At 44.2% G+C, this 13,235-nt stretch overlaps 2 protein-coding genes across 2 annotated transcripts in view; one reads left to right on the top strand and one right to left on the bottom strand.

The window, feature by feature from the left end:
- Window positions 1-2,983, bottom strand: part of LOC106837558 (guanylate cyclase 2G-like) — a 126,821-nt gene extending 123,838 nt beyond the window's left edge. Inside the window, 2 exon segments of the mRNA XM_070519210.1 lie at window positions 799-1,147; window positions 2,600-2,983. Coding sequence (XP_070375311.1) covers window positions 799-1,147; window positions 2,600-2,983 — 733 coding nt within the window.
- A 5,199-nt stretch (window positions 2,984-8,182) lies between these two features.
- Window positions 8,183-13,235, top strand: part of ACSL5 (acyl-CoA synthetase long chain family member 5) — a 50,246-nt gene continuing 45,193 nt past the window's right edge. The window contains exon 1 of the mRNA XM_070483173.1: window positions 8,183-8,645. The gene's annotated coding sequence lies outside the window, so the exon portion shown is untranslated. The remainder of the gene's footprint in view (window positions 8,646-13,235) is intronic.

The raw sequence follows: 13,235 nt of genomic DNA, 5'->3' as shown, positions 1-13,235 counted from the left end.
TAGTGGGGGCAGGGAGGATGCTGTAATAGTAACAGGGGTAAAACCATTTCTAATCAAGTAGTCAGAAAAGGCCCCTCGGAGAAGGTGGACTCTGAGCTGATTCTAGAAGGATGAGAGGAAGCTACCCACAGAAAGAGCACTGGGTGGAGTGAGGTAGGATTGCAGATGGCACTCCAGGCCAAATTGCAAAGTCCCAGGGCCAGAAAGAGCTTAGTTTATTTGAAGAACAGAGAGGAATCAGTTACTAATTCCTGCTAGAAAGTGCAGCCCTATAAGCACCATAACAAAAATAATTGCTATCATATATTGGCCAATTACTATGTCCAGCACTGTACAGCATGACCCTAATTAATCCTCACCGTTCTATGAGGTAGGTAGGATGATTGTCTCCATTTTGCAGATAAAGTATCTGAGGCACAGAGAGATTAAGGTACTTTCCCAGGAGTACACAGCTAGAAAGTGTCAGAGGCTGGTTTCAAACCCAAGTACGTCTGTCTCCAGAGCCCATGCTCTGAACAACCACGCAAGTCCAGGACCCAGCCCACCTGGAAGATACTTCCAGAGCTTATTCTGTGCATCATATCACTATAGCATCAGAGATTTCACTTTAGACCAAAAAAAAAACCCAAAGAATTTTTCTGTTGTTGGTGATGCTTTTATGTATCATTACTTTTGTACCCTGTTTGTGTCTGCTTTTTACACCCATAGAAAAATGAAGAGTTCTCAGTTTTTTCAAACAGTCTGCTTTTCCTATTTGTCTCTCCAAACATAAGCAATGGGAGACTCTTTTCTACTTACCCCTGGTAGTTGCTGACATGCTCCTAAGATTCTCCTGGAGGAGGGCTCGATCATTGTTGGTGTATCTCACACTGGCAGTGATGGTGAAATGGGACCTGAGTTCATTCTCTGCAACCCTCCACAACTCATCCACTCCATCCCAGGAGGAAGTCCTAGAGTGACCTCCCAGCATCCCGATGTGTTTCCAGCCCAGGTATCAGAGGCTTTTCTGGAGCACACCACCAATTTTGTGCATGGGGGGCACGAGTTTCACATAGGTGTCATACAAGAAGTCATTTTCCGGTTTTGCTGTTTGTCCAACAAAGTCAAACATGGGGATGTTCCACACAGAGGCCAGCAAACCAATAATCTTGAAAGCAACCAAAAGGGTGTCTTTCAATAATTGAGTTTATGCCACTCTCACCCCACTGTAAGGTATCTGCATAAACTGTGGATTCAGTGAGTCTATGGGTCATACTAGATCCTCTCTTTTGGAGCATGGATGATAATGTCTTGGATCCAACTTGAGGATGCAAGACCTCAGAGGACAAGAATAACAATATTGGACTTTTATTGAGCGCTTACTATGTACCGAGCATTCTAATGAGAGCTTGCATATATCACCTCAATTCTTACAGCATTTCTATGAGATAGGTGTTCTCATTAACCCATTTTATAGATGAAAACATGGGGACACAGAGATGTAAGTTACAAAGCTAGCGAATAATGGAGCAGGGTTAGAAATCAGGCAATAACGTTCCAGAGCCCACACTCATAGCTGTTACTCACTCTCTTAGTCTTTCTTTCTTAGTTTGTTCTTTGTTCATTTCTCATTCATTTTTCTTAGAAGCCTACGATTTACAAGAAACTTTGGAGATCTTACTCTTAAAGGAGATTTTCATCTCTTTCAGGAGCTAAGACATATACAAATGCTCTAGAGTTAAATATACCCTTTAATGTTTATAGCCAATAGATTCGTAGGAGTTCAGAGAAATGAGAAATTACTTCTGATTTGGGAATTAGGAATATGGAGGGATGAAGAAAGGCTCCGTGGCATTTGAGCTTGACTTTGAAGAATGGGTAGGCTTTGGACAGCTAAAATGTGTTAAAAGGAGAATTCCAGGAGAGACGACGATTCAAATTCCAACGTGAACTTAATTCTACAGCACCCACTAATGATAGCTCTGCAGTATTTTTGAGGGTGAGAACTGTGACGCTCCATTCTATTCAGCCTTTGCATCAACACCTCTCAGAGGCCAAAATACCCAAGGACGTCAGCAAAGGGAATCCCATTAACTAAATAAACATAAGTCACTTGTTTCTCTCATTTTCTTGCCCTGGCTTATTGCAATCTGTCATTCGTTCTTTCTTGCTTAGTTTTACTATCACTGAATAATTTATTATACACACCAAAGGGAAATCTACACAAGCAATATTTTTCTGTTTAAAACCAAGCATTCATTTCCTTCTTAATTATTCTGAGCCTTTCACTCTGACATTAAAGTGAATAATGACAATATTAGAGTGAATATACAATAGCACCAAGTCCAAACAATCGACACATGTTAGTGAACACCAACAAGTTAGTGAGTGAACTAACAGTTATTGATTTGAAAGGTTTTCATTACAGGGAATGTTAACTGTTCTAATTGCATGGTCTAGTATAGTTACATCTCAAAGAAATAGTACCCAAGACCTACACAGTTATTATTTATAACAATGCCATCCTTTCAAGAGATGGTTCAAGTCTGTACCATCACCTTTAAGACCATCCCTTCCAAAGGAAACTCGATCAAAGTTTCTAGAAGGCTGTATACTCTACCTCTGCTGCTTCTGGGCATGCTGGTCCAAACAGGGCAGAAATTTGTTCTCTCTGGACCTGGTTGGTAAAAATAGCAAGAGACTCCTTGGCACCACAGGCTGAGTTGGTATAAGCGAACTCCCAGCTGAACTTTCCAAGGTCCGCGGGCTCGGAGTTGATCTTGTCCAGGGCAATCTAGAGGCCCGCACCCAGCCTTTGCACACTGAATGGATGGGAAATGTTCCAGGGGGCCTGAAGGCCCACAGTGAGTTTAGCAGCCTCAAGCCAAGTCACCAGCACACTGACAAAGAGAGTCAGAAGCACTGTTCGGTGGGTAGCATGGCATTCAACGCCCAAACAGAGCCCAGATGTGAGTGGAGCCCCAGCACCTGTCCTGGGAGCCATAGATGTTGTCTAATACCTGTATCACTGCAGAACTCTGATAGACTCAGCCTCTTGGCCACTCATGCCAGGAGCTTAAGTAATAGTACAGAGTTCCCTCAGGACCACAACTTGCTTTCTACTCAGTGCCATTAATTAACTGAAAGCTTCCCTTTTCAGAGTCGGTCCTAACACCATCTAGAAGCAGCAGGCTTGTCGAAAGAGGCCAGGGCAGAAAGTCAGCAAGGCCCTGGTAATTGATCTAATGACACCACTGACAAATTTCATGGTCCTGGGCAAGTCGCAATCTTGCCCCCTCCCCCTTGCCCCAGGTCCCTCTCTTCTAATAAAATAAGAATCATGGGATCCACTCAAGTGTAGGCAGATGGCTGGGCTGGAATTCTGACTCCACGATGTATTAGTTGTGTGACCTAGGACATGTTACTTCCACTCTCTGTGCCTTAGTCTCTTGGCCGAAAAAATGAGAGTAAAACTATAATGGGGTCTTCCCCAAAGCAGTATGGTGTGATTAAAAGAAATCATACAAGTCCAGTGTTTGGTACAATGCCTGGGCAAAGAGAGCCACTTCGTCAGTGTTAGATGCTGCTGCTGATGATGACCAGAGTGACGACTGAAGAAGCTGATATTGTAATAATGATGATAATTATCACCTGCTGAATTCATCTTGTAGGAAATCTTCCTGGAATAAGTGAGCTGATGGCTATGAGAGGGTTTACTGACATCTGGCACAGTCTGTATCCCTCACCCAGGCCCAGGGCACCAGGGAGAGGTTACTGATGGATGAATAATAATTCCGCCTCTACACAGGTCAGAGCAAGGAGGTGGGGGCGGCTCTCTGTTGAAGAATTACTTTATGTGAAGTATTATAGGCATGGCAGGCCTCTTGGGAAACCATTGCTATCCTTGGGTAAGATATCCCAGTCATTAGCCAAGCAAATGCACATCAGTATAAAGGATTCAGTTCCCACCTACCATGGGTTTTCCTTTGGACCACCCTGGCAGGGAGAGGCTGGCATCTCACATTCATCTCAGGTTATGTAATTCAGCACAGTAGATTTGCCATGATTCTCAAAGCCTGATCTAAGGACCACCCGCATCAGCCTCTACTGATGGTTAGAAATGTAGATTCCAGGGACCCACTTCAGACCCTACAAACCAGAGTGTCTTGGGTTTACTCTGGGAATCTGCATTTAAGAGGAACTCAAATATCCCCAAGTACACTAAGGTCTGAGAAATTCTGAGACAGTCAGAAACGAAAGGAGAGAAAGAATAGCCAATAACTCTTCTCTACTTATCTTCCTTCAATAGGAAACCCCCTGAATGGGATTACTGAGACAGCCCTGGTCCATCTCAGAGAGAGCCATTTCTAAAGCCATGGATTGGAGGGATTGCTTTCTCCGCACTAAATTCACCATAAGTGCTTCTTCACTGAGCTTCAGACTCTCTCTCCTCTGCTAGGACAGCTTACAGTCAATTTGCAAAATCATCTGAGTCTAAAGACTCCCTTGCTCTAATCATAGGCAGAATTCCCTGGATCTTTTTGACTCAGATGCTTACCAGATATATATGGTCTCGGGGAAGTCAGTTAAATCTGTGCCTCAGTCTCCTCAATTTCAAAATGAGCATAACAACGCCCCTCTCAGAGGGATCTTGTAAAGATATCGCGAGATTGTGTCATCACTCAGCACAGTGTCTCACGTGTAGTAGGAACTCAATAAAGGAGCTTTCTTCGTGGGTGTAGCATTGCACAAGTCAGGATGTCAAAGCTAGAGTTCTGGAAACGATATTTTATTACATACTCTGTGTCCTCTCTCCCTGTTCCATACACAAACTTCTTAAAATTTGTGTTCCCACTCTAGATAATTTTAGATTCTTTGTGTTTACAGATTGCCTTTCTCTGAGAAACTCTGAAGCCAGGTGATCATAAGTATAAGTATTATTTATATTTGTAAGTACTTACAAGTGAGCATGGTCAAACCCAGAAGAAAATATGGATGACGTTCAGCACTAGTGAGAGTTTAAGAAACAGACATACACTGCTCGTAGCAGTATTAATTCATAGCGGTTTTCCCATACACATCCCAAAGCCTTAAAAATATATGGATCTTTGACTCAGAAATTCCAATTTGGGGTAATTATCCTAAAGAAATAAGATCATATAATGAGTTAACATGGTGCTTTTTTCTTATAGCCAAAAACTAGACACAATCTTCATGTCCAACAGGAGGGGCCTGGATGAGTAACATGGAGTGAATCCACATGACTGAGGAACACACAGTCATTAAAAATGATGTTTTAAATGTGCATTCATTGACTTAGAAAGATAGCCACAGTGTAGTAAGTGAGGAAGCACACTATAAAACAACATGTATGGTATTCCATTTTTGTTGTTTTTAAAAAAGCACACAAATTTGCATAGCACAGATTCCGTATACCAAACCACTAAAAGTGGCTCTCTCTGGGCGATGGGAATTATGGGTGGTTTTTTCTTCCTTTCGCTTATCTTAATTTCCATATTTTTTGTCTTAATATCTGTGATAAGGAAGAAAAGTGAAAGTTTTAGTTAAAAATAAACCCATATGGACTGGCCCCGTGGCCTAGGTGTTAAGTTTGACACACTCCACTTTGGCGTCTGGGGTAGGTCCCAGGCGTGGACATATACCACTTGTTGGCGGCCATGCTGCGGCAGCAACCCACATACAAAATAGAGGAAGATTGGCACAGATGTTAGCTCATGGTGGATCTTCCTCAGCAAAATAAATTAATGAATTAAATAAACCTATGGACTTGCATTTGTGGAGTGAAAGCACAAGGGGTTAAACTCGTGTTGGCTGAATTTTCAGATCAGGAGCACCTCATGCTGGTCTGAGACTCACACTTCTAGGCACTTGGTATACCTCTATGGGCTCTAATTATTCTCTGCTGAGCTCAGCCTCTGCCAATTCTCCATTGCCCTCTGAGGGGGAGAGAGACGGAGATGCTGTGATCCAGGTAGTCATGATCAGTGTCCAGAAACCATTGCCGTAGTAACAGCCCTACCCAGTTTGTGCAAAGTGCTTCATTGGCTGGAGTAGAAAAGTTTGAGGTGAAAACCAATTTAGGGGGGATTGTAGGGACTGTGGCTGCTGGAGGGGGGAAGCTGTTCTTCACTTTGCTTCTCAGGCCTCCTCCCTTCTAGGAAATTCTTGTGCCTACAGGTTACAATGGTGGTTGAGCTGGGAGGCCATGTTGTTTCATCCAACGACGCTTTGGAACAAAAGTCATCTGTGCTTGGCCAGCAGAGATGCAAAGCTTGGTTTCCTATGTTAGTGGGGGTAGTACCTTGATTCCTAGCTACGTTATCCCATCTCTGTTGCCTGAAAAGTCTGTTACAGAGGGAAGGTTCTTTCTGCCTGATTTATGGTTTCCTCAATGCCAACCAGCTTGGGCAATAAACCAGGTTTAGGGCCAGCTGTTCAGCATCCGAGATCAGATAAGATCAGCTGTATCCAGGGTGGTGGGGTTTTCATAAAACCCCTGGTATTTTTCTAGCTGTTCTTCTTCTCCTCCTGCTTTCACCCTGAATCCTTTTAATTTGTAAATCAGTGCTCTGATCATGTTTAGAAAAAAAGTGAAGGTTTGGAATGTGTGGGTTGGAATTTCTCCACAAGGTGAGAGGCAGGAAAGGTGTTAGGCCCACTTGGAACACAGTGAGCCTGTAAATGCCTGGAGGGAAAGACAAGGGGAGAGGAGCCCTCGTGCTTGCCTCACACACACTCACATCCACTCTTGCATCTCTTGGTGTGTTCTAGGAAAAAGCATCAACGTCAGGCTTCACCGAGTAGATAAGACTGTAACTGAGCCTCTGTTTCCTTTTCTATGAAGTGAGGAAAGGGCAGGGAGCAGAAACCACTGGCCTCATCAGCTTACTGCCCTAAAGTCCTAGGACTCTGGCGGATTCATAACTAACCAAGTACCCCATGCTTGGTCGCGGCACCAAGTCTCTTTCCTGGTCTTGCTTACAGGTTCCTTAAGGGAACATTCCTGAAGGTCTAGCTCACCTTACACTGACCATCCCAGAAGTAAGAGCAAGTGAAAGTGGCTATTACCTGTCAGGATATAAACCTCAAACTTCCCTGCTGTGTTCTCAGCTTTTGCAAAGAGTTGTGACACAGGCACTGAATATGAAGCTCCGAGCAAGTAAATGTTTGAGGAGCCGTAGGAAAGTGGAGTAAAGGCTGAATTTGTATAAAGCAGGGAGATGCTGTTTCTTAGATCTGCACCAAAGCAAATTTCTCAGATCCAAAAGCCACTCCTTTAGGTGGTCATGCACATACTACTCCTAGAAGGCCGAGGATGGGGTACTGGCCTTGGCTTTCTGATGAGGACACTCTGCTCTTGTGCAAGGGGACGAGAATCCTCCTTCCTAGGAACTCTACCTGTGTCTTACGTACTTCAAACACCTGATCCGTAGCCGGTGCTGCTGAAATAGACGCTTCCTCTGGCCTGTATGCTGCTCTTTCTCACTCCTGTTTCCACCAGGAATGAGTCTTTGATGCCTGAGCAGTTTCTTTTGACAATCTGGGGCTTCTAATCAATACTTTCAAGTTTTCTGCTGGCTACAAATATAATCTCAAGTTTAGCAGGTTGGTCTGGACTAAACGCCAGATTTCTGATCTGAATATTTATTTTGTGGTCTTTGATCCTGCTTCCCAGATTACTGCTCCCACCCCTCATAAAGCCTTAGCATGAAGAGTAAAAACTTTCAGAAGATACTGGAGAGGAGGGTCAGCTGCCTGCTCCAGGTACTCAGTAATCAAAGATACTAAATGATTAACAGTGATGTAATCACTTCCCAAGCCACTTTGCAAAAAATTTTAAGTTTTCCAAGAATACCTTTCTTGTCACAGTGTCCCAAACACTGAGCAAATAAAGAATGTGACCTTGCCTTAACACAGCTTTCTGTCTTAAGTGATTATATACTTTCGACCCGTAAGAATGATATGCTTCTCCATCCAAGCCAATTGGAGACCTGTGTGACACTAGGCTTGTCACTGGGGCTGTTTCTCTTTGGGGTCTAGCCATCTAAAGCCAGGCAGGATGTTCTCTCTGACTCCTCCACCCTCTTCAGTTTCTTGTCTGTAGAGACCAGAACCCCTCCCACTTCCTGGCATTTCCGCTCTGCTCATGTTAAAGGCTCCCAAATAACTCCCTAGCCAGGCACTCAGAGTCTTTCTCCCATGCCGTGAGCCCAGGGAACCAAGGCTGCAAAGCAGAGGGTGATGTCCTTAATGTCTTGGCAAGGGGGGAGGTGTTGGCACTCCTCAAAAGTATTGCAGCTGCTATCTGAGTTTTCTCCCACCCCCTCCTGTAGGAGGCAGTGTAGCAGAGTGGTTGAGAGTGCAGGTTTGGAATGAGACTGAAGCTGGCTTGGGCATGTTAGGCACCGTCTGAACCTCAGTTTCCTCATTTGTAGTTACCCTGATGGGCTCATATGAGAATTAGGCAAACTAATAGATGCAGAGCGCACCGCATGGAGCCGAGCGTGGAACAACGGTCAGTGAATAGCAGCAGTTTTATAATAAGGGAATGTTACTTCAGTCAAGAAGATCTTAAACTCTGTTGGATGGATGCCATGGAAATGCAAAGGAGTAAAGCACTGCTGCTACAGAAACCAGAGGAAAAGGTAAAAGACATCACCGTCTTCAAGTTCACTCTGAGCAGTTGTAACATGCTTGCTGCTGCCATTGGGTAACACCAACTTTTGTTTTTATTCTATAAATGTTAAGGCAGAGGACGTTTGGTCTAGAGCAGCATTGTCCAAGAAAAATAGAGTGCGAGCCATGTATGTAATTTAAAAATTTCCAGCAGGGGCCGGCCCAGTGGAGCAGCAATTAAGTTCGCACATTCTGCTTCGGCTGCCTGGGGTTTGCCAGTTCAGATCCCGGGTGTGGACATGGCACTGCTTGGCAAGCCATGCTGTGGTAAGTGTCCCACATAGAAAGCAGAGGAAGATGGGCAAGGATGTTAGCTCAGGGCCAATCTTCCTCAGCAAAAAGAGGAGGACTGGCAGCAGATGTTAGCTCGGGGCTAACCTGCCTCAAAAAAGAAAAAAAAATTTCCAGCAGATGCATTTAAAAGAGTAAAAGGAACATGTAGGATTACTTACCCAGTATATCATAAATAATATCATTTCAACAAGCAATCAACATTGTAAAAATTGAGATTTTCTGTTATTTTCTTCATCCTGGATCTCCAGAATTTTGTTTGTGTTTTGTACTTAGACATCTCTCAATGCAGACTTGCCTCATTTCAAGTGCTCAGTAGCCACATGTGGTTACCGGCTACAGTATTGGACAGTGCAGGTCTAAATCTTCCCTCTGAGCAATGCTTCTAACCTGCTGGGAAATAGTGATGTTTCCTGTGGGGATGTTGAAGGTTCTGGGAACTTAGAGCTGACACCTCTCTTGGGAACCTTTACACTTTCCATCTGATTCTTAAATGCTCTTAGGAAGCTCTTGCTGATAAAGGAGCAAGTTGCCTATTTCACTGTGTTCCAACCTTGTTGACGTCGTGACCCTGAGAATAATGGTATTTATATGAGACCCTGAAACCCCTAGATGAAGCTGTCCATTGAGCACACCCAGCCCACCAGTCACCACAGTTCACAAGTTGGGAAGCTCAGATCTAAGTCTCAGGGCAATTTGGTCTCTGTGTGTTGTTTTTATGTGGCGGGGGCAGGGATGGCTTATCTGGATTTAGTGTAAGCTTTTTATTGCAATCTGTGCAAACACCATTCTTGTCAACTAAGTGCTCATGCTTGAGTAACACTTCCTTTCCACAACGAATGAGAAAGTGGCCTCAAGAGCCCAGGTGCCCAAGCCCAGTGACCCGAGGTGAGCAAAATGAGCTGCTGCAGACACTGAGGTGTGGGGTTAGCTTCCCACATGTGCGCTGTGAAGCCTCATGGTGCAGGGCTGACAGTGGGGCCCAGAATAGAGCTGTGGGCACTCATGGAACAGCAGACAAGGAAGCAGAAAGATCTGGAAGGATGCACAGCTGGAGTATGTGGTGCATTGTCCCCTCCCTTCAGTTGAGTGAAGGAAGGCTCTGTGCGGGAAATGCCCTCAGTGGCAGGAAGGATGTCCAGGCAGATGGGAAGCCCTTCTAAGGAGGAAAAAGGTAGCTGTTCTTCCACCCTTGGCATCAGGTCCATGGCTGGCATCGGGTCCTGCTTCCTCTAGAGCAACAGTTCTTAATTTTCTTTGAGAAACCAATGAAAGTTTCCAAGGGCAATGCATATATAAACACACAAGATTGCAAGGGGTTCATGGAATCGATCCTACTCAATTATAAATATGCCTTGGGCTCTGGACTCGAGACTACCTGAGCTCAAAATCTGACTGGGCAAGTTATTTGGCCTCTCTTAGACTTTTTTTCTTCTGCAAAATGATAGTAAGAACTTCTTCATAGTGTTGCTGTGAGATTAAATGAGATGTTGCCAACAAAGCTCTTGCTGTAGTGTGGCCACGTAGGAAGTACTCAATAATGTTCATATCATCTCAAAGGCCGTGAGAAAGGAGCCGGCATGAGAACCTAAGATTGCTACCCTGTAAGGTGTGCTTTGAGTGCCATTAGCCTTTTGAAACATCAGATAACCAAGGAACGGGTAGGTATAGAATTCTGATCATTGGGATGGCCAATTATGGCACTCTTGTTAAGAGCTGAAGGAACTTTGCCCCTTCCTTTTCACATCTCAGTAGAAGGGTAAACTTCAAAGTCAGTTCTGCCTTGTGGGAAGCTAAAGGTCGGTCCATCTCAGCTTTATTTTTGCCCTCTTTGTGCCATCAGAACCTCTGCCCTGCTGTATACCTAACGCTAAGGAGGGACATCTTGCCTCTCACCTTTCTGATCCATTATAACTAAATTCACATGAAGAGATACAGTCTATAGCTTGAGGACTCTGCTTCTCTTTCTTGTTGGGTGATATTGTCTGACTTCTAAAGACTTGGATTAACAGTTAAAACAACCTGGGATCCTTCCTAAATAAGTATTCCCCATGCCTCACGTGTCCCAGCTACTCCAGACATCTTATTCTTCCCCTTTTCTTCTCATCTCCTTCATTCTTCTTTGCCCCCACCCAGAATGCTTACAATGAGCATTACTGAGTAGCTATTCCATAATCTGAAGCCAGTGAAATATTCTAAAGCAGAGGAGTCAGAGGTTTAAGATGAATCTTCTGGATTCTGAGGGCAAAAGTTTATTAAAAGGAGAAATTCCACTTTCCTCTAGAAGGAATTCTTTAGTTTTAGTGGTATCTGGAATCTGGAAACATCCCTCAAAGACCTTTATATAATATTTGGCACCCTGATTCATACCCCCAACCTGCTCTAAAATCTGTTTTGCAACAAGTCGTGCTCCCTAAAGAAGGTTTCCTTTCCAGGGACAAGATGCAAATCACCTGGCTTTGCAAAATAGCCTGAAATTATTTTAAAAAATAATGCTTGGCCCCACCACCATCATCACCCTATGACCAAGCTATGGGATCTGGGGAAGGTAACGTACCTTCCCTAAGCTTCCATTTTCTTATCTGTACAAACCATAACTACCTGGTAGTTTTACTGTGAGGGCCAAATGAAGTCCTTGTCATGGAGCTTGGCTCCCAGCAGTCACTCACTAAAGGTTCAGATGTTGAAAGTGTTGTCCCCACTCATACCTCACAGGTTTGTTAGGAGATAGTCTGGAAGTATTTTAAAAATGGAAGAAGCTATACAAATGCAAGGTGGTGCTGTGTAAAGTCTGCCTGCTTATGAGGTCTGTCTTTCTCTGCTTTCAAAAACAGAGAAAACCTTGTTTCTGCTTCCAAAGAGCTGTCAAGCCCTATCATAATATCTCGGCTGTTTCCAGGCTGTGTTACAAAACTCTGAAATGGCCTCCAGGCTTCTAGAACTGTTGCATATGCAAGTATGGTTCCTTTGGTTCTATGAAAGAGAAACGAGTATATTCAAATGGGCTAGAGCAGTGTGTGTGTGTTAGAACTGTGGCTGTTAGGTCAGACTCTTCACATCTCGGGCACCTCACCTATGAACGATCTAAAACAATGAATGTTTGCACTTTTTAGGGGCTATAGGATGCCCAAACCTGAAAGGAATTTTTTGTTGTTGTTGAATTCTAAATGCACATGGCTGTGAGAAGGGAGGGAGGAATGGAGGGTGTTGCAAAGACTTCTCTAAGACATATTTTTTTGAAGAGAGATGCTGTAGGACACTAAGTTTTGTCAAGAGAGGGTGTAGCCCCTTAGGGCACTGGAGACCAGGGTTCTGGACTGCCTTCTCCTGCTAAGTCGACACCTCACTGTAGCTAGCTTCTTCACCCTTTGCAGTCTCAGGTACCCTCAGAATAAAGTTAAGGTCATTGGATTAGGTGATGCCCCATACACACCCAGACTCATATCCACACGGGTTGTCTAGCTGTGATGCTACCAGCTTTGACTTACATTTATATAAAGGAGAAGTGGGCCAGTGAGTGGAAATACCTCTTGCTGTTGCAAAGTACTGCTCTGGGACCTGGGCTGTCTGTTGGTCTAGAGTAACACCTCTCCGCTAGAGCACATAATAATAAGTTCCACTCTGTGTCAAACTCTCCTCCCAATTGCAAGGTCACCATTGCCAAGACTACCCAAAACAGTCATTTTGGGCACTTCAGTCATTGGGTCCATTGAAAGCAGGGGGGCTGCTTGGAGCAGTGCTGCTTCTAATGTGTTCCTAGTGTGGTTCCCAGACCAGCAGCATCCACTGCTCTGGAATTATGAGAAATTCAGATTCTCAGGCCCCAACCCAGGACTACTGAGTCAGAAACTCTGGCACTGGCCTGGCAACCTGTGTTGTAACAAGCTCTCCAGAGGGTTGTGTTGCTCATTAAAGGTTGGGAACCACTGGATTGGAGTATCTTGCCCTCTGGCAAGTGTGGCATCAAAAGGTGTTCAGTGGGTTGCTACTTAACCCACCTTAGCCCAATCAAGTGAGAGTCAGGCTCCCAGTTCTCATTGAACTGGATCTTCTTAAGCCACTTCTTGGAAGCCCTTTTCTTTCAGATACTCTGGCAAAACTAGGGCTCTGTGGCAAGAGGTGACTTTAAAGAGTTAACGTATCTAAGACTTGTGTGAGAATCTGACCTAATAAGACCTTTCTGTTAATAGGGTAGCCATTCCTTCATGCACAAGTCAGCAGGAAGTGGTATTGCTTCTGATTTTGATATTGGCCACCTGACCAAACAC

Source organism: Equus asinus, chromosome 2, assembly GCF_041296235.1.
Source record: "Equus asinus isolate D_3611 breed Donkey chromosome 2, EquAss-T2T_v2, whole genome shotgun sequence".
Lineage (NCBI taxonomy): Eukaryota > Metazoa > Chordata > Mammalia > Perissodactyla > Equidae > Equus > Equus asinus.
Note: the sequence above shows the minus strand (reverse complement) of the source record. Positions and strands in the feature narration are given on the sequence as shown.